This window comes from Coturnix japonica, chromosome 5, assembly GCF_054131305.1.
Source record: "Coturnix japonica strain WE chromosome 5, WE-NBRP24, whole genome shotgun sequence".
Classification (NCBI taxonomy): Eukaryota; Metazoa; Chordata; class Aves; order Galliformes; family Phasianidae; genus Coturnix; species Coturnix japonica.
In genome coordinates, this window is record NC_140667.1 from 37242711 (window position 1) to 37266510 (window position 23800).

Sequence of the window (23800 nt, forward strand, 5' to 3'; positions counted from 1 at the left end):
TTCCCCCCAAAATATTTATTTTTTTACAATGTTTTTGAGATTAATATTATTTTTTTTAAAGTCTTGGCAGGTGAGGCTGGGGCCACATTGAGATCACAAACCACAACAGACAAAGGTCCTCAGGGTGTTATCAATTCATGAGTGAATGGCTCCAAAATCCAGGTACCCCCAGATAACGCTCCTGCCCTGACCCACAAACCATCTTTCATCAACTCCAGAAAGGGAAAAGAGCTGAATAGAAACATCAGTCCTCCTAAAAAAGGACTCAGCACCCTCTTTGCTTGCCTTTGCCCACCCTCAGCAGGCTGAATGGGAGCCCTGCAGTTTGCATTTGGAAACCAATAGCCAGGATCTGCCAACTGAAGTTTCAGGTCTGTCAGAAACACAACTATAGATACAGGCCTCCTGGATCACAGTTCTGAGGAACGTAAGTCTGTGTGTCTCTCTGAGCATCTCTTCTCTGAGCAGCTTCTCTTCTTGGTGCATTTTCTTTCTCTAAAGAAACTTCTAGGATTTTCTCCTGCAGGAGGGAAAGCCTTCATAGTTCTTCAGGCCAGTGGCGAGGGCAGAGGTCCCAAGGGAGCTACAGCAAGAAGGGGAACACTGCCCCATTTCCAATCCCTCCTTTTAACTGCTCTTTCTAATCCTTTGCCTTCCCAGTTCGACTACCCCAACATTCAAATACACAGCAGTTCCTTCACTGTCCTTCTCTTCTGCATCAACTGTCCAGTCATTTTGGAGTGTGGCCTTTATGTTGCCAGAGCAGCTCCCAGAGGGAACGCAACAGCGGCAACAAGACCGAGAAATGTTCCAGAAGAGATTCCCAAGGGCTGCCAGACCCAAAGCCACAGGGTTTAGCACTCGGCCCTGTGCATGCATAGTCTCTGACCCCCAGTTCCTTTTGTGCTAGCCTTGGAGCAGAATGGGTGCTGACAGTTTCTCTCTAGGCTTTGGGCAGCCCAGGGTGCCTTTCAGCTGCACTTGCACGATTTCACCACCATATTGGAGAGCTGCTCCACTTTGGGTGTCCTCCCAACATAGTACAAGATGGTCAGTGGCTCCAGGTCCTGTGGGACGCAGCAGGGTGAAGCAGATGCCTCAGGGTTCAGGGTGTTGTACAAGCCCAGCACCTGTGGAAACAAATGTAAATGTGGTGACAAAGTCAGGAATCCATTTAAGTTGGTCGAGAACAGGAAGGTACTGCAAGCAAACAGGTCTCCAGGTATGTGGACTGCGCTCATCGGGGGCATTTCCCTGATGTGACTAATATTCTTATCATGGCCTGCTCCTGCTCAGGCCTGATCCAGAGCCTTTTGCTTTTTAATCATAGCAATGTAGACTGGCTGATGCCTAAGGGTGGAAGAAGTACAAGTAGTTCACTCCCTTAATCTCTAATTTGGTACAGCGGATTGTGCCACTTCTGCTTGTAAGAAGGCAGGGTGTAACCAGCCTGGGGCTGCGTTGTCTTTGGTTCCATTACAGAAACCAGAACAAAGAAAATCAGTGCTGCTTATTTCAACCAACATCTCTAGATAGTGCTGGATGGATGCCTGTCCTTTTGACACAGTTCCCTCCCAGCTTTGAACTGTCCGATGCTTTCTTTCTCCACTCCATCCCCCACGTCATTACACTGTAATGCTGGAGCCAGGACAGTGTCCTGTGGGACCCTGTTGGCTTCATTCTCCCAGCTGGCCCCAACCCACAGACAACTGTACGCTCCAGCCATGTAACCACCATGAAAGAGCTGACATGTGTCTTCCCAGAGCTGGCTGCTCTTCAGTGGTACCCTAAGTCCTGCTGTTTCCCCATCTCATACAAGAGACAGCATCCTCTTCCTCAACATCTGCCTGGAAGCATGGACTCAGTACTGACTCCATAGGAAGACCATTTCTCCCTGCTAAACTACTCAGACTCTTTCCTGCACTTTCCTTGTAGTTTTTTGCAGGTATTGATCTAAACTGCTCCTGCTACTTTGAAGAGCCCAAATGCCATCAGACTGAGGGAGGTGCTGACAGGGCACAAGGATAACATGCTGGATGTACCGTGCTGTGAGTGGTGTCTGCACTGCGGAGGTACGGACATGGACCCGAACAGAAGTTGGCAAAGTAGCCTTTAGGCTCATGGACCCATTTCCAGCCCAGGTCCTGTCGGAAGTCGATGTAAAGAGGACGCACACAGCAGTTCTCCTCCAGGTTCCTGAAACAGAATGGACATGAAGTGAATCTAAAGAGGGATCTTTTATGTGCTTGCATAAAGCAGCTTCCAGAGCAGAAGAACCAGGACCAGTATTGCCCGGTGGGATGTGGTATTCACCTGCACTGGGTGCACAGGAATGGCAGAACCTGGCAGAACCTGGCAGGCCAGCAGCCTGGCACTGCATGCACATGCTGCCAGGCTGTTCTGCCACGGGCCTGGTCCCTGCCCAGGCTGTACTGCACGAGGCTGATCACAAGCCTCCCGCTAGCCAGAAACTTGGCCAGAAGTGATTGCTGGGCCAGGCAGCATCCCCTTCTTGAAGGCTGCAAGGAGCACCAGCTGAGCTACGCTGCTCACGTGGCCCCTGCAGAACCATAGTGAATTGCAGCCCCCTCGGTGGGCACTGCCTTGCCCAGTGATGTGAAGTCTCACCACTTTCCCACCTCAGGCATGGGACCCGGCCACTGGCAGGATTCTCACTTACCGGAAGCAGTAGTTGGTATCCAGGGCCCGCTTCTTTCTCTGGCCTCCCAGTGTTGGGCTCTCCAGGCGATGTGGGGGTAACATCATCAAGATGAGGTGGGGATTATGCAAGTCTTTCTGCTTCTTCAGGCGCCCCAAGTCCCCACGGCCATAGTCATCCTCACTGTCAATGCCTTCAGACAGAAACAGGATCCATGAAGAGGACATCAATATGGAAGTGAAGGATGCAACAAGACTTTTCAGTACGCTTAACACCCTCTGCCTGCCCTGAACCAGGGCAAAAGAGACTCAGGCACCTCATGTACTCGCTCTGGGACTTCTTCCCTCCTAGGGAACTCTTTACTCCTGGTGCATCTGACTGCTGCAGGCCTGAAATAGAGGCCTGTGGGCCACCTGTTTTACCATTTGCAAACTGCTGGTGGGGCCATTAATCCATCCCACTTGCTGCTGGCTTCAGTCCCAGGACAAGCAAGAAGATGAATGGTCTAAAGAAGATGTCAGATCATTGGCACTCTGCAAAACAGCCTCAGAAATTGAGCCTGTGGGGGCCAGTGGCTGCAGCCCAGGGCTGCAAGCCAGGAGGTTCCTACATTTTAGGCCAGCCAAGCCACTGACTCTCTAGGCCACCTCACGCAGGATGCCTGACTTCCCCGTGTTTCAGTCACCCTAACTGGAAAGCAGAGCTGAGAATCCATCAAGCTGAGCTTCCCGGAGAGACTCTGAAATACAAAGCTATTCCTTTTGCAGAAATGCATACAAACCCCATCCAGACTGCACTTCTCTCTCACTTCCAACCTAGGTACGAAGTGGGTGTACTCATAAGATCAACATGCAAGCCCAGCACTGTGTGTGCTTTAAGACAAATGTTATGAGGGGCAAAATCCTCAAATAAGCAAGGGAAGATCTATTTGTTTTTTCACACACTCCTGGCTTTCCTTCCATAGCTTCCCCAAGCCCAGCTCTTCATCACCTTTGAATTTGATCTCCAAGACCTCATGTAAATTCTCCAAGATGTCCCCATTGGGCTGAAAAGTATGGCAAGGGCAGTGTATGCTGATTTCCAGGCCGAGGTTGGACTCTGCAAAAAAGGACAGGACTCTGAGAAACAGTCTTCCTCAGCTGGAACAGCTCCTGCTACAGCAAATCTCCACAGGGGGCACATGCTGTGCTGCGACCCCCAAACTAGGGACCAGTCTCACAGTGAAGGATGCTCACTTTGGGAAACAGGAGCTGACTTAGAAAGGAGAATGGGAAGCAGAATCTTGTGGCTTCACTTGTGCCAAAAGCCACACATGCTCTTGCTATAGGGACCTTCCTGGGCAGGTGAGAAAGGTGCTTCTGATTACATTTTTTGGCTATTCGGCATCCAAAAGCACTTGTGAACCTTGAGGAGTTCCACTAGAAAATAACTATTTTGCCAGGTTGGTCTGTGGTGCGTATCTGTACTGAATCAAATCTGCCACCCTCAGTACCTGTCTACTATCTGGCTTCTGGTTAGTGTCTGGAGGAGAGATCTGAAAGTGAGTGAATTGGATACGGACAAGTAATTTCACTGGAAGCATTTTTCTCAGCAGCTGCAGCCTCCTGTTTTGTTAACTGCTAGTGGACTCACTCGCAGACTTTCCAGAGGCAAGTCTATTTTCATAATAACTTCCTGGACCCATCATGCTGTGTGGGCCAGACCCACGGAACATACAGCTCTTGTGAAAGCTCCTTTTCTATGTGGTGTCATGAATTAAAACATCTGGCTCCCTGGGGCACTGACAAGGTGCCTAGCACCTTTTTTCCTAAGCACCATATCTGATGTCTGTCAACTAGCGTGTGCCTGCCCAGAGCTCACCGCAGTTCCAGCACTGAACCCCAGCCATAAGGACACAACCGGGATTGCTTCAAAAAGGAGGAGCCTACGGGCTCACAGCTTACCCCTCCAGGGAGCGGCTGCTTGCCAGTGCCTGCATTCCAGTTTTCAGTGGCACCTAACTTCTATCTGTGAGGCCAACGCAGCGGTGAGTCACAGTGCCTATGCTCCAGCTGTGAATGGGGTCAGTGTTCTTGCAGGGAGCTGCCCCTAACTATCTGTTGGGCTGCCCAGTGGTGGCAGAGGTATGTTCTGTCTAGGTGTGTCGGCCTCTGGTATTTCCTCACCTTTATACCTGCCAAGCTGTAAACAGCTAAAGAAATCAAGATCCTTGCTGTTTTTTTCCTAATAGATTTTCTCTGTCCCGTAAGAAAATTAAACCAGAGCAATCCTCATTTTCTGTGTATTACAAGTGACAGATCAGACCATCAGACAGATTCCCCTGGGCTCAGAATCAAAGAACCAAAAGAAGTTCCAGCGCCTCTCCCTGCAAACAATTCCCTCCTCCACAGAATGAGATCTTATTCTGAGTCAGCTCTCAGTGTTACGCAGTGGGTAATTCAGGACAGAGCTAGGAAGGGAGCAAACGTTACACACTGAGGCAGCTCTCTGGGGGAAGGTTTGTTCTCAACCTAAACGAAGCCTCCCCCTCTTTAAGAGGAGCTCCTGAGAAGATATTCCTGAGAACACCCATCCACGTTTCCATGGATGCTGTCACACCCAGTCCCACTGTGACCCATACCTCTGTGCAGAAGCCACTCACGCACGGTCTCGGTGACATCAAAGGACAGCCACTCAGCGGAGCCCCGCGTCTGCACATTCCTGCCACTGAGGTAGCGCTGCTTTGCTATGTGCTCATCCGGCCGCAGGATCTGCGATAGAAGGAGCAGTAGAGAGTGAGCCAGTGCTGAGAGCTAGGAAGGAACAGCTCTGTGTCCTCCTCCTTACACAGCCTGCTACACACGGATTTGAAAGGTGAGTCCCAGCACGTGTGACACCGGGAATACCCTGGCACATTAGTGGGATGTGCTTCACAACCAACCTATTTCTCCAGCCTGTATGTCTGGGTCCTGAGCAGCTCACCTCTCCCAATTCATCCTTGTTTCAGGGTGCATGTTCACGTTCTGAATATACCATCATATATATGGTGGTAGACCTAATGGGTGGTTTTATTTCTGTATTCACGTGTGCAATGTGGGCCTGAATTTCAGAGTGAAACAGCAGTAGGTAAATGAGCATCATATAGCCATGGGTCCCTTGTCCAACAAGTCTCTCCAGTCCTACAAAGTGGTATTTTCATGTGTCCTCCACACTTCAACATCAATCAAAGCACACCAGGGTGGATCAAGTTTGGAGAACTCACCCCCTGCTCTGACATCCCATTTGCAGACAGACACCAACAGCCTGTACAAAGTGCCCCTTGCTGCAGGACCCCTGGTTCATCCCACACTGCACTGAGCCTGTGGAGAAGCTTTGGGATTGTCTGTTAGCAATTGTTATCGTCTGTTAGCTGGAGAACTGCTCTGCCCTTGAAAGACGAATTCCAAGCAGACCTTAAGAGCTAACAGCTAAAGGGCAATTTTAGCTGCATTGTTACTGCATAGCAGAGAGACAGCAGCAGCCTGTGGGAATACAGTGCCAGGATGCACCATTAGCTGTGTGATCCAGCACGGCCAGAGACCGCTTCCAAATCTGAACCAGACCTTATTTTGCCAGCGGACACCAAGAGTTCAAACCAAACTCCAGATGAGCACCTGCGCTAAAGGTGCCAGGAACTGTCCCTGCAGAACTGATGAAAGGAACACTGAAAGCAAGCATTTCTTTTCCAGTAAGTCTGTGAAAGTCAGAGAGCTCCACCCATTGGATTAGCACCAACTGCACTGTACTGCGACAGTCAGAGGAACAGCTCTGCCAAGGGACTTAGGCAGAAGGGTCAGGGCTTCTCTGCTGGTGAGAGGATCCTCTTCCAACCCCTTTAAGTATAGGAAAGAGCTGCATAATTCACTGTACTCACAACAGCTGGGCAGTGTGAGTGGGGAAAAGGACAGCACCACACTGAAACAGGACAAAAACATGTCTGTATCACTGCTTACATGCTGAAAGAAGCATGGAGCGAAGTATGGAATCTCTTTTTCCTCTCACCTGTGGCCTTGCACCCACAAGCTGGGGCAGTCACTAGGGAGCCAAGCTGTTCTGGCTGAGGCAGTGAGGAAGGCGAGAAGGATACTCACCTGGAAGAGCTCAATGCGCTGCTCACTGCGCTTGGAGCTCGGGTTGGGCACACGCAGCACCCGGAACTCTGCTCGAAACAGGTTGGTGCTGTTCTTCTCTGCTGAGGACACGTTAAAGCGGAACACATTGGAGGTGACACCTTTTGGGCAAATGCCCAACTCATCTAGGAGAAAAAAAGAGGGAAAGGCTAAGGATTTCATGCCAGAAGTGACTGAGAAACAGCTTCCAGCTAAACATGTCACCACCTTCGCGTTTGGTTGTCTGGCTAAAGAGATGGCAGGAGAAATTAACTCTAATTTGCTCTACATTGGAATGTTTTGAAAATCTTCTCACTACTGACACCATTATTTCAATGCTACAAGCCAGAGAATCGGTGGAGATCAATCACAGTATTCTTAATTCTGTCTCTTCCAACTCATCAAATGTTGATAATGCTTGTAAGTTTCCTGCATTTGTCAAAGCAACCCCAACCAACACAAGGGACAACCTCCTTTGCTCCTTGTGGGGCCCATTCCCAATAACTGTGATGGTGTAACTCTGTGCTCATGCTGGAGATGTGAAGCCACACAGAAAGTGATCTTATTACAGGAGACGATGTCAAGGTCTGTAATGAAAGCCAGAGAATTGTCCACAGAGTTTGGTAAGGCACTAAAACAGGTTGCCCAGAGATGTGGCGGATGTCCCATCCCTGGAGACAGTCAAGAACAGGCTGGATTGGCCTCTGAGCAACATGATTGAGCTGCAGGTGTCCCTGCTTATTGCAGGGAGTTGGACTAGATGGCCTCTAAGGGCCCCTTCCATGTCCAATGACTCTATGATAGGTATGAGGTGCAGAAGACATCTCAGGAGCAGTGACTCTCCAGGGCATACTAAAGGAACTGAGTTCTAAGGTCAGTTCTCACTCATGACCTGGAGGAGGAATTCATGGATAGTACTTGATACAGAGTTCTTTGGGGACAGAGGCTGCTGTGCAGCCTACAGAGATCAGACACATGAGCAGGAAATAGCACAGCAAGGCTCTGCCTGGATGCGTGCCTGCTTAGCAGAAAAATCCACTTCACAAGTGCCCAAAAAGAGTGCGAGTAAAAATCACAATGTTTCCCCAAGAGAAAATGAGCATTTCTTCATTGGGACCATTTTGGTCCCATGGAAAAAGCAGTGATCCCTGCTGCTCCTCTCCTGTTGACCTCCCTTGGCCTTCAAGGCTGTAGCATCATTAAGGCTTAAAGGCTTCCTGCAGGCAAGGCACAGCAACTCCTGCTCTACACCCACGTGCAGATCTGTTTGCAGTCCTGCAGAGCCTCTCATATGACCTCTGGCTGTTCTCCAAGGTAACACGAGGCTCTCGTGTCAGCTGAGATCTGTGGGGTTTTGTTGTTGTTGTTTTTTTAATTAAATAATAAAACCACACACACAAAAATCACTTGTTTTTTTTCCTAAGCCACAGTTCCAGCCTGTGATAAATAGGCTGGAAGACCTGGCAACCTTGAAATTGTATTCTTGGAGCTGGCCCCTGTCTTCAAAACACCGATGTCCCACAGAAATGAGTTCTGTAGATGGGCTGGTGGTGGAACAGTGTCTAAGAACACAGGCTCATTTCCCATGCCAAATTCTTCTTTGAGCAACAGTGATTCACTTCTGGAGTCATCTTGATGAAGCTCAAGGTCTTCCTCTTGTGCTACACTCAGCCTTAGCAAGCAGGAGCCTGCCCGGTTACAAATGTGTGTTCTTAGGGACAGAAAGTTTTACTCAAATCAGCTAATGACCAGGTGCTCACTTTGAAACTTGTTTTGAGGCTTTTTGCCATACCTACTATTGAATGGAACAGCTTTTCCACCTGTGAACATCTCTGCCTGCTGTTAAGATGGGGATTTTTGCAGCCCCAGGAGACCAGACCCAGCGCAGCCACCAGCTGGCATATTCAGCCCAGCAGCCCTACAGCACAGAGAGCACTGAGCTGTGAGAGGACACCCACCATGGGGACTCCACCACTGTGACGGGTTTTGTGCCACAGATAAGCACAGACCAGCAAGCTCTGATCTCATTATGTACCCGAGGGCATCTTTCTAGATGAAGTCCAACGCTGCAAAGGTTCTGTTAGACCTAGGTGGATCCTGTATTTTAATATCCCCTTAAGCTGTTTTGTAATGCTTGCCCTATTAATAGGGCTGTTAACAGCCTGCCCTTCCATTTCTGAGCCAACTGCTTGTCCGTGAGGGGATGTCCCACCAATCATCACAAGCGCCTCCAGATCAGACCAGTGGCCAGCCTATCCACAGTCCATTTACAACATTGGTACTTTATCTGATAATCTATTTAGAGACTGTAAACCTGGTCCAAACCTGGTCCTACAGCACAGTGTAGATGAGAGAGAATCATTTACGGTTTGTCAGCTTCTTAAATGTTTTGGCTCAGTGAGGCAGCTAATAATGCTAATAAGAGATGGATGACCGTCTTCTGTATTCCCTTGCTATCACTGCAATGCCTCCTACCTACTTCTGATGGTGTTCTGGGGACCTTCCTAGTTAAGTCAGCCTCTTTGTGTTGCCTTCAAGCCCTGGGAACAAGCTCCCTGTGATGGAGGAGATGGAGCTGCTGTTTCATTCTGTCCATTGCAAGGTTGGAGCCTGCCTCTCACAGCCAGACGACCAGAATACAGACCTCAGTCCCAAAAAGATTTCTGCTTTTTGAGCAAAATTCTTAAGAGGTCAGAGGTGTGCACAGCTAAGTGATGTTTTCAGGGGACTCGGTCTAGTCCCAGCTCAAGGCACTTTAATCACACCAGGATCTGGAATTGCCCAGATAGCAGCAAAGAACAAAGCCCAGAAGCAATATTCCTGCAAGCTCCTCCAATATGCAACACCCAGTGTCTGTAATGAAGCCAAGAGAAGGAAATCTGTGCCACCCGTGTACCTACAGCAGTCTACCTGACATGACAGGCTTTATCTTCATGATCAGACCCTGCTATGACTGTGGAGCCCAGCCAGCCACTGAGCTGCTGACGGAACAGATAATGGGACCAGCACTGCCTTGGAGTGGAGGATGGGACACGAGGAGCATGTTCTCTGGGGACTCCCCTCTTCCTATCACTGCTCTCAGGGAGATGCAGGTTCTCCACGTGCCACCAATCCCACATGGCCGCTGATCCTGGCAGGCCTCGAAACAGCTGCCTGCTGCCTGCTTGGAGTTTGATGTCAGGGAAGGGCTGCAGGCCAGTATCACCTCACTCTGTGCTACACCACTGCTACCGAAAGGTGCTTAATGTCAAAGCTGTGTAACTCAGGAGGAAAAACAGATCCTTCTGGAACCTTGCAGGCAGCAGGTTTGTAGGGAAAGCACTCTTGGCCCAAAGACCCACTGCTTTAATGGTCTCCTCTCTTACGCTGGCTTGGGAGATGGCAAAGTTTTCTTCTGGAAGGCAAAGCCACTTGCAGGATCGCTGCAGGAGCTTCCCGTACTTGAAAACCATGAGTTTTAGGAGCTCCCTGAAGTAAGCAAGAGCTACTCTGAGAAAACATTCCTTGTAAATCAGTGTGTCCCAGAGGCACGGCAGGAAGAGGATTCCCTGAATCACCCGGCAGCCCAGACTGGGGACAGAGACCGGCTCCTGGAAGTCCTTCCTTCCTCGAAGGACTGGGCTCTCCCTGCTGCTATTTTTGCTCCTCAGCTTTCCTCACTGTTAGGCCTTAAGTTTTGGAGAAATCTAAGTTCTCTGAGCCAACAAACTGCTTGACTAATACTCTGGAGCTAGAACAGTTCGTGCACGCGCGCACATTTCGAACTCATCTGTATCATCCTCAGTTCCCTCAATGGAGCCGTCCTCCCCTTCCCCCTCAGAGGAGCCTGGCTTTGGCTCCAGCTGCTCTGAGATCACCACCTGGCACAGTGACAGAGCCATGGGAAAGTTGAACATCAGCCACTTCTGAAGACACGGGGCCAAACGCAGCCATGGTGTATGCGATGAAACTCCCCAGGTCTGAAGGAGAGTGCCTCGCAACACCACGGCCTGCCTGGGGCTGGCCTCTGTAACCCACACTCCCCACTTCTCTGGGCAGAGGGGCTGCCTAGAGTGCGGTCTCAGCATGACACAGGCTCACTGCTCAGCACCTTGCTGTGGCACCATAGCACTCATTCATTTCCATAGGCACGGTGAGCTTACCCTGCATGTGGTGGCTGAGCCCACACCGGTTTACTCACAGCCATGCCACTCACTGCACCCTCTCCTGCCTCAAGCTCTTCTCAGACCCCGTTTCGCCTCACAACTCCTCACACACATCTTTTCTTCACTCTCCTTCACCCAAACCCATTCCTCTGTGTTCACAACCCACTTCTGTGCCTTCCAGTTTCCTCCTTCAAAGCCCACCAGCTCACACCACATCAGTGTTATTTTGCACAGATGTGTATTTATAGAATTTCACAACACTTTGGTGGCTCAAAAATGTTGAAATACGGGAAAGCCGTGAACACTCCGTGCATTTTCTGTTCCTCGAGTCTGGGTGCCTCCTGAACTGCGAGCTAATCGTATAACCATATGGAGAGCAGTCTGCTAGAGATTAAGGGAAATTTGTTGCATTACCACATCGCAGCTCTGATTCCAGCTCATCATATGTCAAGATTAACATAAACCTGGCAGGGGAGCCGCATTCTGGGGCTGCCTGCACCAAGTCCCGGCTCCACCCCGGGGCTGCCGGCGCCGAAATCGCGTCCCCGGCACGGCACACCATCACAAGGGGACAGCCCGGAGGGTGGTGTGACTGCACGCCCTCCAACACCTTCCCATCCGAAGAGATCCTGAGCGCGGACGGAAGGGATTGCTAGTGCCTACATCTGCTCCGCATCTGCGATCTACTTGGGGTTCGCGTCTGCTCGCCCTCTGACTTCCCATCTGCATCCGCTCAGCTCCCGCACCTGAATCCGCTTAGCGCCCGCATCTGGCCCCGCTCATGTGTCCTGCACCTGCTCCACATCTGTCCGCCTCCTCAGCGCCCGCGCTCCTCGGGGCGTCGCAGCGCATCCCAGCTCTGCACCTGCTCGGCGCCCCCGCCGCCCACGATCCCCCACCGCTACCGGAGCGACGCGCTCCACGCGGTCGCCGCTCACCCGGCGCCTCCGCCTTCCCGGAGCGGGGCACGCCGGGCTCCGAGAGGTGCGGGCTCGGGCCGCCCGCTTCTCACCCGGCGCAGCCCCGCTCCCTGCGAGCCCCGCACGCCGCTCTCAGCCCCGCAGCCGCCCCCCCCCCTCCTTCCCGCAGCGCGACGCCGGCGCCCCGGACGCTCCCCGCAGCTCCCCGCTTCCCCCGGCCTCCCCTCCGGGTGCGGCGCGCCGGGCGCTTACTGTGCTCGGGGAGGCCCTGGATCATGTCAAATTTATGGATCTCTTTGGCATAGTACTCGGACTCGGTGTTCTCCTGAGAGCAGCTCTCCTCCTTCTCCTCCTCCATCTCCTCCAGCAGCTCGCGGGTGCTATTGTAGAGCGCGAGGATCTGGTAGGGCACGTGTGCCGGCCCCACGCTCTCCGGGGGGCTGGTGAGCCGCAGTTTGCTCAGGATCTGCCCCCGGATGGCCTCCACCCGCTTCTTCTTGATGTGCTCGAGGTCCAAGGTGGTGCAGGAGGACAGCGCGAGGCTCACGGTGGCGAAGCTCAGCAGCGAGAGCAGCACCAGAGCCCTTTGCGCGCACATCTTCATGTGCGAGGGGGCGGCGGCGGAGCCCCCGGGGAGAGCCCCCCGGGCGGCGGCGAGCGGCGGGCGCGGGGCCCCGGGCGGCGCTTCGGCGGCGGCGGCCTCCCCAGATCCCGCGGGCTGGGGCTTGGCGCGGAGGCGCATGAACTCACCGCGCCGCGCGCGACTCACGACTTCCAGGAAGAGCTGGCAGCGCTCCGCCGGGGGAAGCGGCCGGCGCCGTGCCTCGCCGCGCCGCGCTCCTGCCCCATGCGCCGCCCCGCGCCCCGCGGAGCCGGGAGCGCCCCGCCGCGCCGAGCCAACGCGCTCCTCAGCAGCAGCAGCAGCAGCAGCAGCAGCAGCAGCGGGCCGGGCCGCTCCGCCGCCGCGAGGGGAGCGCGGCGCCCGCCCGTGTCGCTGCACCATTCATGCCCCCGCCGCGCCCCGCCGCCCTACATCGCCGCGCCGCCCGCGGGCTCCGCCGGCCGAGCGCAGCGCCGCGCCCCGGCCCCGGCTGCACACTGCCCCGCCGCACAGCGAGCCGCTGAAATTTTATACCTCCCTCCCATGACGTGCCCGGGACGGGGCTGCAGGGGGAGGGAGCTCCAAGCCCGGCCTTCGCCCGCGGCGCCGAGCTGATCGCTTCAGCAGGCGCGCGCCGATCGCCGCCCTCCGCCTCCTCCTCCTCCTCCTCCGCCTTCCCCCGCACGGACGGCAGCGCCGTGCCCCGCTCCCCGGCCTGGGCCCCTCCGACGTGGCCTCCGAGGCCTCCGCGGCGGCGGCGCACGGGCGCCCCCCTCTGGCGGCGGGCGGACGCGGGAGCGGGCCCTTCGCGGTGGTCCGCCGCTCCGCCCCTTTCCAGCGGCGAGATCGCGTTAAAAGCGGCAAAAATACCCCGAATAGTTTCCCGATGCGGTTTCTTTCCGAGGGAGGGGCCGGGGGCCGGCGGGGCGGGCGGCCCTGGAGGCGGTGGTGGGCGCTCCCGGGTGCCTCGGGGCCCCGCGCTGGCGGCTCGCACAGGGGTCGGGGCAGCCGCCGCCGCAGGCTGCGGGCTTTGTCTCCGCTGCCCTCCTTCCGCAGGCGGTGCTGCCCGGCCCTCCGAGAGCTCGGGTTGCCCCAGGGATGCTGAAGGGCGGCCCGACGCCCTTGTGGACAGCGTGGGTGCCTGGGGAGATGCGTATCCAGAAACACAGGCCCTGGTTGGGAGTGTGTCTGGGGGGATCCGCTGCTGCTGGGCTCCCTGCTCAAGCTGCGGCTGCCAGGTGTGGAAGAGGCTCTGTGGGGGCCATAGGGTGGCTGGGAGCATTGCACTCCAGGGGTCACATCATATTGGAGGCCACGCTGACCAGCAGTGCTGATGGCTCTGTGCTGCTGCAGCCCACTTGCTGCAGTGCCACGCGGTGAGTTATTGGCCAGTGCAGAGATAGCGATGGGAAGTGAGAGCTGATGAGGGCAGCTCCCCATGGGCTGGGCCAGGGTGCAGGTGTCAGTATGAATTTTGGCACACTGCAATGGATGTGTGAATGATATTGGCTGCTTCCCCAAAGCTGGGAGCTGTGTCCTGTCGCAGGGGCATGGCAGCTGTCCCTTGCTGTGGCAGCTATATGCTGTGCTTCCCTGCGGCAGTACAATGCCTGCAGTCCCATGTGAGGCCAGGAGCCCAGCTAGCTGCCCTGCAGCACCCCAACTAAGGCAGCCGTTGTAATCTCCCACTGAGTGACTGTGGGTTCCCAGCGAAGCGGGGAGCAGCAGAATGAGGGGTGATGGCTGCTCAAGCTAATGAGGATGGCTGGGGGCTGCCAGAGAAAGCGGAACAATGCAGCAAATAGGCAGAGCACCGGCGGCCGAGACCTTGTTTAACTCGTGGAGCTCGCACGGAGCCCAGCCGCAGCCGCGCTACCGGCAGGGCCGGGCCGCTGCGGGGCGGGTCCCGGTGCCGGTTGCTAGGGACGCGGGGCGGGCCGTGTGCCGGAAGCGGCGGCGGATGGAGGCGGATGGAGGCTGAGGAGCTGGCGGAGGTTCCCCGCCGTGTTGGGGTGAGCGGGCCCGGGGTGCTGCTCACAGCGTGCTGGGCGGGCGGTGCTCGCGTTCCCCTCCGTCTCTCCCGTGGCTGTGGCCGCCGTTCTGCGGGTCTGCCTGGAGCTGTTCGTGTCGGTAACCGCGCGCCCTTGGCTCCTTTGCGTTTCTCCCTGTGCCACAGGTGCCCAGGATGGGCCGGCGGGCTCGCCAGGATCTCTTCTCTCGTGAGAGTCTCAGCGGGAAGGACTCCTCTGCGTCCGCGGGAGAGGTGGGTGTCCCCTCCGGAGATCCCGGCTGTGTCCCGCTCTGAAGCTTGTTGGTGTGTCCCGAGATTCGTTCCCTCGTTACCCTTCGAAGTTCACCCTTAGAGCTGGGCCCACGAGGCCTCCCTGCCCCTTCCCCGGGGCTGCCTTTGGCACCACGTGTAGGCCTCACACAGCTGTGAAATGGGGCTCTGGTTCCTCACGGTGCGGTGTGGAGTAGTAACAAGCAGACTGGGACCTCTTCCTCCTGTCCGTGCATATCTTACCATACATACATGCAGGGTTATTGTTGTGTTACCAGTGTGTCGCCACCCGTGTTAACAAGGCAGGATACAGGTAAGCAGATGGGCCTGGGCCTTCTGTGTTAGGAGTAGCTGCTCTGTGTTGTGAGGGAACTCTCACATTACATTGAGTTACTTTGTCCCACTCATCTGTCCCAAAGTATTGGGGGATTTGTTTCCTTTGAGTCCCTGCTGTGTTTTTGAAAGCACGCTGTTACAGGTTCTCTTACAATTACACCTAATATCTTTGTTTTCATTTCCCCCCACTCTGGAGGAAGTGTGCTCCTTTCTTTACCTTGATCAGCATGACAGAGAATTGGCTCTCCCAACTTACATGTTCTTCTCCCCATGGGTATGCTGGGAGGTCAAGAGGGATTCTGGGAGGGCATTTGTGGAAGGAAAGGCCCATACTAAGAACAGACCTAAACTCCCTTGGGTTCATTCTCTTTGTACCACTGCTTCTCTGCCACCTTAGGAAGAAAATGAGTGCTCTGGTTTCTGGAGTTAAATCACTTTCTACTGGCAAATCAAACCAACTCTTTTTTGGCAATATTGTGTATACTGGAGAATGAAGAAGAACATTTACAGTAAGGGGAATAATTGATACTTGCCAAGATCTCTCTCATCCAGTTGAGGTTGGGCACCCATCTGTGTCTGTCTCACGTGACTAGCAGCACTAGAAAGGCCTGACAGAAGATGCTAGGTCTTTGTAAAGCAAATGGAGCTTTTTATGCATTTATTTTGGTAATTTAAAAAAACAAAGTAACAATGGGATCCATAGGTAAAGGAAGTCTTAGAAGCCAGCTGAAGGGGCAAGTAGGTGTTAACATCGGCTCACTCTAATTGTTCTCACACCACAATTGTCTGTCCTTCGTTATGGACTGATTTCCTGCTTGGAAAAGGATGGAGAGCTGATAGGGCTACAGCTGACAGATTGTAACTTGCTGTGGTTGTGCTCAGTATTACTTAGGTCACAGCCATTATAACAGCTGTGGAGAGATCATAAAGGTTCCAATCCTTGGCCATCTGTGGAGAATAAGAAATGGAATCTTCTAACTGAAGGCAGTGAGCTTTTCAGCAGCAGAAGGGTGAGGCCTTCCACACCTTAAGCAGTTCAAATATGTTATTACTGGATCTTAAGCACCAGGAAGAAAACTGTGTCATCAGTCTCCCTTTGGACAGTTCTTTCTTTGCTGTTAACTGAAAACCTTGGAGCTACTGGAGAAGAGACAAAATACACTGTAATATCAGCCTTTTCCTTTGTTCTGGGATTGGAAGCCTTTCATAGGTGGCCATGGTTGATAAGAAAAAGAGCATCTAATAGAACTAATCTTGTGTTTTCCTTTACCCTGGGCTGGCGACCACATTCTACTTTTCTGGAAGCTTGGCTTGTCTCAGAAGTGTGGGGTCAGCTGTTACAGTGGGTGTCTCATTCAGCACACTGGTCATCTTGAAATCTCTTCAAGGAGCATTACTAAAAGAAACTACAAAACAAAAACAACAACAAAAAATGACCCACTGTGTATATATATGACTGTGGTGGAGGAGTTCCCTTGTAATTAATTTCAGCCCAGCAGATTTTATTCCTGTTAGTGATTTTGAAGACAGAGGTTTATCCCAAACCTTTGCTGTACTGACACTTTTGTGGGAAGTTTTCCATTAGGGATAGTGATTCCTTGGAGTCCTTGGTAGTACCTCAGGGGTTTTAGGACTCTTTTAAGAGTCATCTTGATTTTCATTAGTTTATTTTAATGTTTGTGTCAGCCTACCCAGCCTCCACTCAGCTCAAATCTGTGGTGTGAGCACCTCACTTATCCTCACGTTCTGGTCCTTTCTTGATGCTGATAACCACCCTGGATGTGTTTTAAAGTCAGAACAGCTCGCTTGAAGGAAAGCAGAAAGTACTTGTCTGTCCCATGTTTCAGCTTTTGGACTTATTACAAGGAAATCACTTTGCGGAGTGAACAACTCATTTAGCATAATTAAGATGGTCTTCATTTTGAAGCCAACAGACAAATCTTCTGACTCGGAGTGTAGATCTTATCAGGTTGCAACTGGTCTCTTGTTGACCTGGACTCTGTCTTCAAAAAGAGACTTCAGACTCTGGTACATCTCATCAACTCTCTCCTTTCACAAATGTGTCTTGGAAACCTGTTCCCTAGGACATAACTGCAGTCTCTTGTAGCCCACTGTGCATCTTGTGCCCACAAGCTCTATAAAGCAGCATGATGTCTTAGTATTTTTTGTATGCCTGTTGTGTGTGTGTGTTGTTTGCTTTTCAACAATAAATTCCTGAACTGTAGTAGTCTCTCTGATTCCTCTGGCCAAATCTGTGTTTGATAGCTCCTGTTCCTCTGTGAAATTATCTGCTTTACCTTCAGCTTCAGAAACCTCAAGGAGCTCAGTAAGGGTCATAAAGCTGACAGTCTGCCATCTAACATGCAGAGCATTCCTGCCTTTTCAGAAGTACAAGTACCAACAAACAACAGTGCAGCTGTATCCTATTTCAAGAGGCAAGAATGAACATGATTATTTGCTGTAATTGGTGCAGTCAGCATCTTCCTGCAACGATGGTTGTGCGTGTTCCTGGCCTTTAGAGCTCCTTGGCAAATTAGCAGGCACTTCTTGAGCACCCAGGGGAATATGCTGTAAATGGGAATTCCTAGAGATAAATCTGCTTGCTGCATGCCAGAACTCTGCATTTCAAACATTCATTTTCAGAAGGGTAATATATGTCCATTTTCCATTGGGAGACCTTTCCCATCCCCTGGCTTTCTGTGTCACTTTTTACTCATCTTGATGCTGTCGGGTTTCTGCCAAAACGGGACAGACTCGAGCTGGTTGTGTTATTTGTGCAAAAGGAGGAGCAGATGATATAATGAGATCTGTTGAAGATCTTTGTTCTCGCGTTCTACCAGGTCTTCTGGATGCTGGTCTAAAGTAAAAGTCAGCTCTTTTTCCTGGATCTGCCATTGCTGTGTCCAACTGCCTGAATGCTGGCATGGTGATATCCGCCAAAATAAACTATTCAGCCAGGTTTGGAGCTCTTAAGGAGATTGATTTGGAAAGCTGAGTGGAAAAGCCTTCTGTTTGAATATCTCAGCATTTTTTTTCCCTTTTCTGTGTCTCAGCAGGGGTGGGCTATTTGTTGTTCTGTAAGAAATCAGTATGCAAAAATATTTTTGTGTTCTTCTGCTTGCACAGTCAGTTTTCTCTTGGGATACCCATAGTTTCTCCCTGAATTATCCTGTTGTTTCTTGGATTGCATAGAGATTACTGGGTTCTTAAATTGCCTTCTCCTTGCATTTGATGCCCAACAACTGGTTGTTACTGTGCTTTTTTTTCTGGCAGTGTTTGTCAGAAAGATTCTCAGCCAGTTCACAAGTTTCACAGTGATTAACAGGCTGCTTTATGTAGTTATTCATCTGCCTCATAACTAAGCTGTTCCCTTCTGCAGTAGGGTTAACTAAAGTTCATATACTTATGCAATGCTATTGTCAGCAAGGGCTATCTCAAGCTGACTTCTACAGCTACCACTACCAGTGGAGAATCTGACTTTGCTCAGTGAAAAGGGGTACAGCCAGCTATGGTAAATAGCTTTGCAGTTAAACAGGTATGCTCTGTGGTATCACAGTTTGCATACGCATAAATGACTGTGGATATGACACCTTACAGTAGTCAGATCTAACTTTGCACTTTGCTCAAGTGAAAGGTTGCACAGCATATGCTGCAGGACAGTTCATATCAATCTTCAAGCTGTTTTGTTCAGAGTGACATAGCTTTTCCTTTTAACTTCTTTCTCTCCTTTTCCCTCCTTATTCACCCAGGATGAAGACCCTGAGGAAAAGGTTGACCATGTAAGACTAGAAGCTTTCTAGGTAGACGCTGGCTTCTCTGAAGGGGACTAGTAAGGCTAACCTATTGATGGGCTTGGGCCCATGATGGGCAGGACTCTGCTGCTAGAGAGTAAAACTAAATCATGCCTGAGATGTAGTACCTCTCCTGCATCTTCTGTTCCTGTTGCTGACAATTTTTTGTCTTATTATCTGGCAGCTACTCTTGTCAGCTGCTGCTTCATATACTCAGATCACAGGCCTGTGTGTGGCCACTGAAGAGGCATTCTGTTTTCTTTTAAAAATCAAGACAGAGAGTAGCTGATGGATCACAGAACCTGACTGAGCCTACATGTGCTGTCCACTGTGCTTAGCTTACTCCCACAACATGAAAACTTGTTTTAAGAGATTATGAAGTCTCACTGGTGCCCCAGAGAAAGCCAGCCAGTAGTAACAGGTTTATGTGCTTGTATATTTCCTGTAAGTCTTTCCTGGCTTGAGTAGCTCTTTGTATATGTTAGATATTTAAAGCATCCTTTCCCATGTTCTCATTGTTTCTGCTGAAGCACCACCAACTCTGTAGTAGTGTAGTAGTTCAAAGCCAGGTTGGATGGAGCCCTGGGCAGCTTGCTCTAGTATTAGATATGAAGGTTGGTGGCCCTGAATGTGGTGGGAAGGGGGTTGGAGCTTGATAGTCCTTGAGGTCCCTTCCAACCGAACCATTCTGTGATTCTATTAGTCATTGACAGATGCCTCAGGACTATACCCAGAACACTGTTCTAAAAATCAGGCAGAGACTTCCTGCAAATGGGTATTATTTGGGGAACTACTTACCCAATAGCATTTATTTTCATAGTAATTGGTTTAAACTTTCTTATTTATTTATGTATTACCTCAGTGAACCCAGTTCTTACAGTTGTTTAACTGGAACTAATTCTACCTTCCATACAATGCCCTAATTCCTAGCTTCTGAGGAGCTGCTGTACTGCGTGGTGGCTGGTCACATGCTGCAGGCACCTTCTTGCTCCTGGCTGCACAACTTCATTAAAACAACTAAACTGATTTGACTTCCACATGAACAATTGTTATTGCTTCAGGGGTGGTGTGCAGTGGTGCTTGGCAAGGAGATTTTCCTTAGTATGTAGTGATCCCCTCTCTGAAACCACTCTTATCTGGATAGCTCCTGCATGCTTTATTCAAGCTTATGCTCCTAAGCAGCACAGTCATGCTTGAAAGTGTTTTTCCATTTGTAAGTGCCTGTGAAGGGTAACAAAATGGTTAACTGAGCATTCAGAAATCTGACTGATCAGTAGCCTGCGTGTAGCTTTTAATACTTATATGTTTAAAATGCCTACTTCTATTAATTTTATCATAGCCCCCCTTCCAAACCAATCACTAGCAGAACTTTATGTTGTGTGATCCAAAACTGTTTAGTTGCAGTATATTCCTCCCTTAGTCATTGCCTGGCCAAGCTGAAATACTTGGCTCCTTGAATCATGTCCGAAGTTGGCCCCTTTGTCCCTCTGATGGCTCACGTAACCCTTTTCTGAACTCCCTTTGGGCTGTGCTGAGTGTTACAATCTGAGCTCTTTCTGGATTCAGTCCCTTTCCTCTTGCTGCTCTGAAGTCTGTGCCTGCCAGAATATCAGCAAACACCCAATTGGTGTCATTGATGTGATCGTACCTGCTGAAGTCCTGCTCTCTGTCCGGCCTCCTGCTCAGAGACTTGTTTTGCATCCCCTGGCAAACCACTCATCTCACATCTTAATTTTTGCCAGTTGAGTCACTCATTTGTCTGTGCCTTCCAAAGCTGCCTGGGACATTAAGCCAAAGGCCGCAAGGCTGATCAATGGTATAAGAAAAGGGTGTATCCTCATATCTTAGTTAATTTGCGGAGGCAGAATAAGCAGGAGGAGTACGAAAGTGGCTGAGAGCCAAGATTTTTTGCTGGGTTCTCTTCCTGGTTTTGCCACAGATTTGCTTTAGGACCTTGGAGATGTCCCTTCTTGAATTTGCTTTAGCCCCTGTTTAAAGGAGGGATAGAAATTCACATAGGAAAACTGTGGGGATTCCCAAAACACAAATCCATAGAGAGACACCTTGCCCTTACAGCAAAATCAGTATTTTAGCCCATTGTAGGCCCCTGCCATGTGTAGCGTGCAGGTGATGTGAGGTTGGGCTGGGAATTTGTTAAGCTGATAGAAAGTGGCTGGGAACTGTAATGTGTCTGGAACCCTGCTGTCCTGTGGAGTTCTGGCACCTCTCAGAGCCATGGGAGAGCAGGTTCTTCCACCATCCTGGTGCTTTGCCATCGTCAGTTGCAGAGCAGGACTTTTTTCTTCAGGGACCACCAGGGATGGATGTGCTAGTTTTGATGTAGAAGCCACATGTTTTACACACAAGTTCAGAGTTCAAACCTACCATCATCTTTCTAAGCTGGAAGATATTGATTTTATTGCCCTCTTCCTCCTGAAATATCATCAAGTCCCGTTTCTTGCTACGAGCTGTTCTGGGTATGAGAAGGCTCTCAGTCCCTTCTCTTGAAGTGTCTCTGTTTTGCAGAAGGGAACTGGAAACAATCTTGGGCTGCAGGAAAGGACTTTGTAACTGAAGGCAGTAACATTTGAGCAGAGAGACATCTGTTCTAGGGCTAATGAATCCACCTGGGACCTTGTCCTATAGCTCTGTTTTGGTAGACCTGCCATAGGTAGTCTTGAAGTCCTGTACTGGGGGAGAATACCTGATTTTGGACCCTTAACGAGGTGATTGGTGACATCTGTGCCTCCTAGTCACTCAAAATTTGATTATATGCTTTAAGGCAACAACTGCAAAGAAGAAATGAGGATCTGACTTCTCTAGAGGGGCAGCCAAGTCCTTCTGTAGTTCTAGATCTCAGTGCTTTTAAAATGGTTTGAATGGGGAAAAAATGGGCTGTTGCCTTTTAGGTTAAGAAGACATGTCAAGAACAAAAGTTTCCAGTAAATGTTTGTTGGAGGAACAGCTATTGAAGTTTTAAGTGGCTGAAATATGAAGCCAATTGCAGACCTGTGTTGCTGAGTGACCCAGTTTGGTGAGGTTATATCATTGCAACCTAAAATACAGGTCAGATGATGCAGGGACCCCCCCGATGAGAAGCAGCCTGCACCAGCTGCGCAGCGCTGAGCTGTGGCACAGCCTGGTTACCAGAAGTAAGTAAAGCTAGACTGTTTACAGAGTGGAGCTGACTCACATGAATCCTACTTGCAGGTGTGTCTGCACCTGTGGTGTAGACATGGCCTTGGGCTTTATGTGATCAGGGCCTTTAATCAGAGCGGTATTTTCCTAACCCAGTTCTTACCCAAGCACAGTGGTTGGCATCGAGCTCCAAACTCATTCCGTTGTCTGATCTGGCCTCAGTCTGCCTTGCAGGCACTCCTGTAGTGGTCTTCCCCACATTTCTTGCCCATTACTTAGACATGTGGAACTGAGGATCCAAACACTGGTTGCTGTCATCCCTTGCTTACTGGGGGCCTTTATGCAAAAACAATGACCCTGTTTCAGGCACTGTCCAGCCACTCTAGTCCAGAGAGTTCATGACTTAAGAAGACGTGTATAGTTGTAATGCAGCCTCTTAAAACCCTTTTTGGATTGATGACTTGTGTGACAGTAAGATCTAGAGAACCGTGGTGAATGACTGGAACAAAAAGTTCACATTCCAAAGACCCCCGCAGTCTTACTGTGTTGTTTTTCTCTCCAGCATCCTGCTTTTCCCTGTGACCTTCAGCTTGTAGAAGAACTCTCACCACAGGAAAGCTACTTTTTGAGTATTGTTTGTTACCAGGGTTTTGCCTTCTTAGGTGTTTGGCTGGGAGTGGGATGAACTGGCAATAGGTAGCTCTTGAAGTGACTGGCATTTCTGAGACCCTGAGAGGGTTCTCAGAGGCAGAATTTCCTTTAGCTGGTTCACATTTTTGATACCCTCCTATATCTGTGTTAGTTCTGGACTGGGCTGAGTACATCCCTGTGTGTCCTAGTCTGTCATCTGTTTGAATTCTTTGCGTTATGCTTGTAAACACACTCCACCACCCTCCGAAAGCAGCACTGATGTTTTTTACCTGCTTCCTTTTCCCAAGGATTGCGTCTTTTTCTCCAGTGGCCTTCTGGTAGAGCTGCAGGACTCCCAACCCATTCCCGGGGACCGCTCGGCTGGAAGTTGGCCAGATTCTCCAGGAGGAATCTCAAAAATGCAGCTGAACTTCTGTTCCCTAATTAGGCCAACTTCCCAATGTGAGCCCCAGCACAGTGTGGCCCAGAGCTCCCCGAGACCTCCTGCTCCTCTCTCTCATGTACCCCAATTCCCTGGCTGGCAGAGCAGCTATTTTCAACTTCCTTAGGTAATCTCGAGCCTTTTGATGACATCTACTCAAATAGCATTTCTAGTCAGCCATGTTCACCAGCTCTTCCAGGGCTGTCCTTCCTGCTTGGCCACCTTGATGTGGGTTATGGGCAAAACCTGAAAATCCCATGGAAAATATTTTTTATTATTGATTTCTCCTTTCGACACATTTATGTCATGCTTCAGGTGCTCCCAGGCCCATCTGAAGGCAGCGGAGGAACTGTAGGAAGGGTGTAGATTGATGTGAATGTGTGTCAGTGTACAGCACAGGTAAAAGCAAGTGGGTTGAGAGATGTTTACATCTTGGAGGGCTGGAAGGGGCATGGCCTTGTAACTGTGGTTGTGAGAGGTTTCTGCTTGGTAACCCTTTGCTTCTAGAATCGAGTTGTTGTGCATTGTTTTCATGCAGAGGAGAGCAATAACTCTTGAGACAAGTGAAGGTGTCACACACTGCAGTATAACAGATTCCTTAGCAAGTACACGTGCTCCTTAGCCAGAACTGACTGTTGTTTTAGGGCAGAGGTTCTTGTCAGCTATTTAACAAGATGAGCTGTTCCTTCACTTGCTGTGAGAGATGTCAAAATATTTGAAACCCCCCAAG

General features: G+C 50.8%; 2 protein-coding genes across 3 annotated transcripts in view; one reads left to right on the plus strand and one right to left on the minus strand.

The window, feature by feature from the left end:
* On the minus strand, positions 1-13208 carry TGFB3 (transforming growth factor beta 3). Of its 2 annotated transcripts, XM_015865149.3 has the most exons (7): positions 12104-13208; positions 6769-6932; positions 5280-5409; positions 3650-3757; positions 2681-2852; positions 2043-2196; positions 1-1130 (listed from the first exon to the last, which is right to left on the minus strand). In XM_015865149.3, exons 1-7 carry the CDS (start codon positions 12852-12854, stop codon positions 972-974), a joined length of 1638 nt encoding a protein of 545 aa, XP_015720635.2. In that variant the 5' UTR covers positions 12855-13208; the 3' UTR covers positions 1-971. The 2 variants fall into 2 exon arrangements, with proteins under 2 accessions (XP_015720635.2, XP_085405358.1); XM_085549232.1 differs by lacking the exon at positions 3650-3757 and having other exon boundaries at positions 12104-12978.
* Positions 13209-14395: 1187 nt separating this feature from the next.
* IFT43 (intraflagellar transport 43) overlaps positions 14396-23800 on the plus strand; it is a 35853-nt gene continuing 26448 nt past the window's right edge. Inside the window, exons 1-2 of the mRNA XM_015865157.3 lie at positions 14396-14464; positions 14629-14715. Of these exons, the coding sequence (XP_015720643.1) occupies positions 14423-14464; positions 14629-14715 (129 nt within the window). The 5' untranslated portion in view covers positions 14396-14422. The remainder of the gene's footprint in view (positions 14465-14628; positions 14716-23800) is intronic.

What these genes read in the sequence shown, in the direction of transcription:
- TGFB3 (XM_015865149.3), bottom strand. Translation starts at nt 12,854, where the DNA reads ATGGTGCAGCGACACGGGCGGGCGCCGCGCTCCCCTCGCGGCGGCGGA. An exon ending in CTTGGAGATCAAATTCAAAG is followed by an intron (nt 2,853 to 3,649) that starts GTGATGAAGAGC and finishes TTCTGTCTGAAG; the next exon opens with GCATTGACAGTGAGGATGAC. An exon ending in CAGACACCACTCACAGCACG is followed by an intron (nt 1,131 to 2,042) that starts GTACATCCAGCA and finishes TTGTTTCCACAG; the next exon opens with GTGCTGGGCTTGTACAACAC.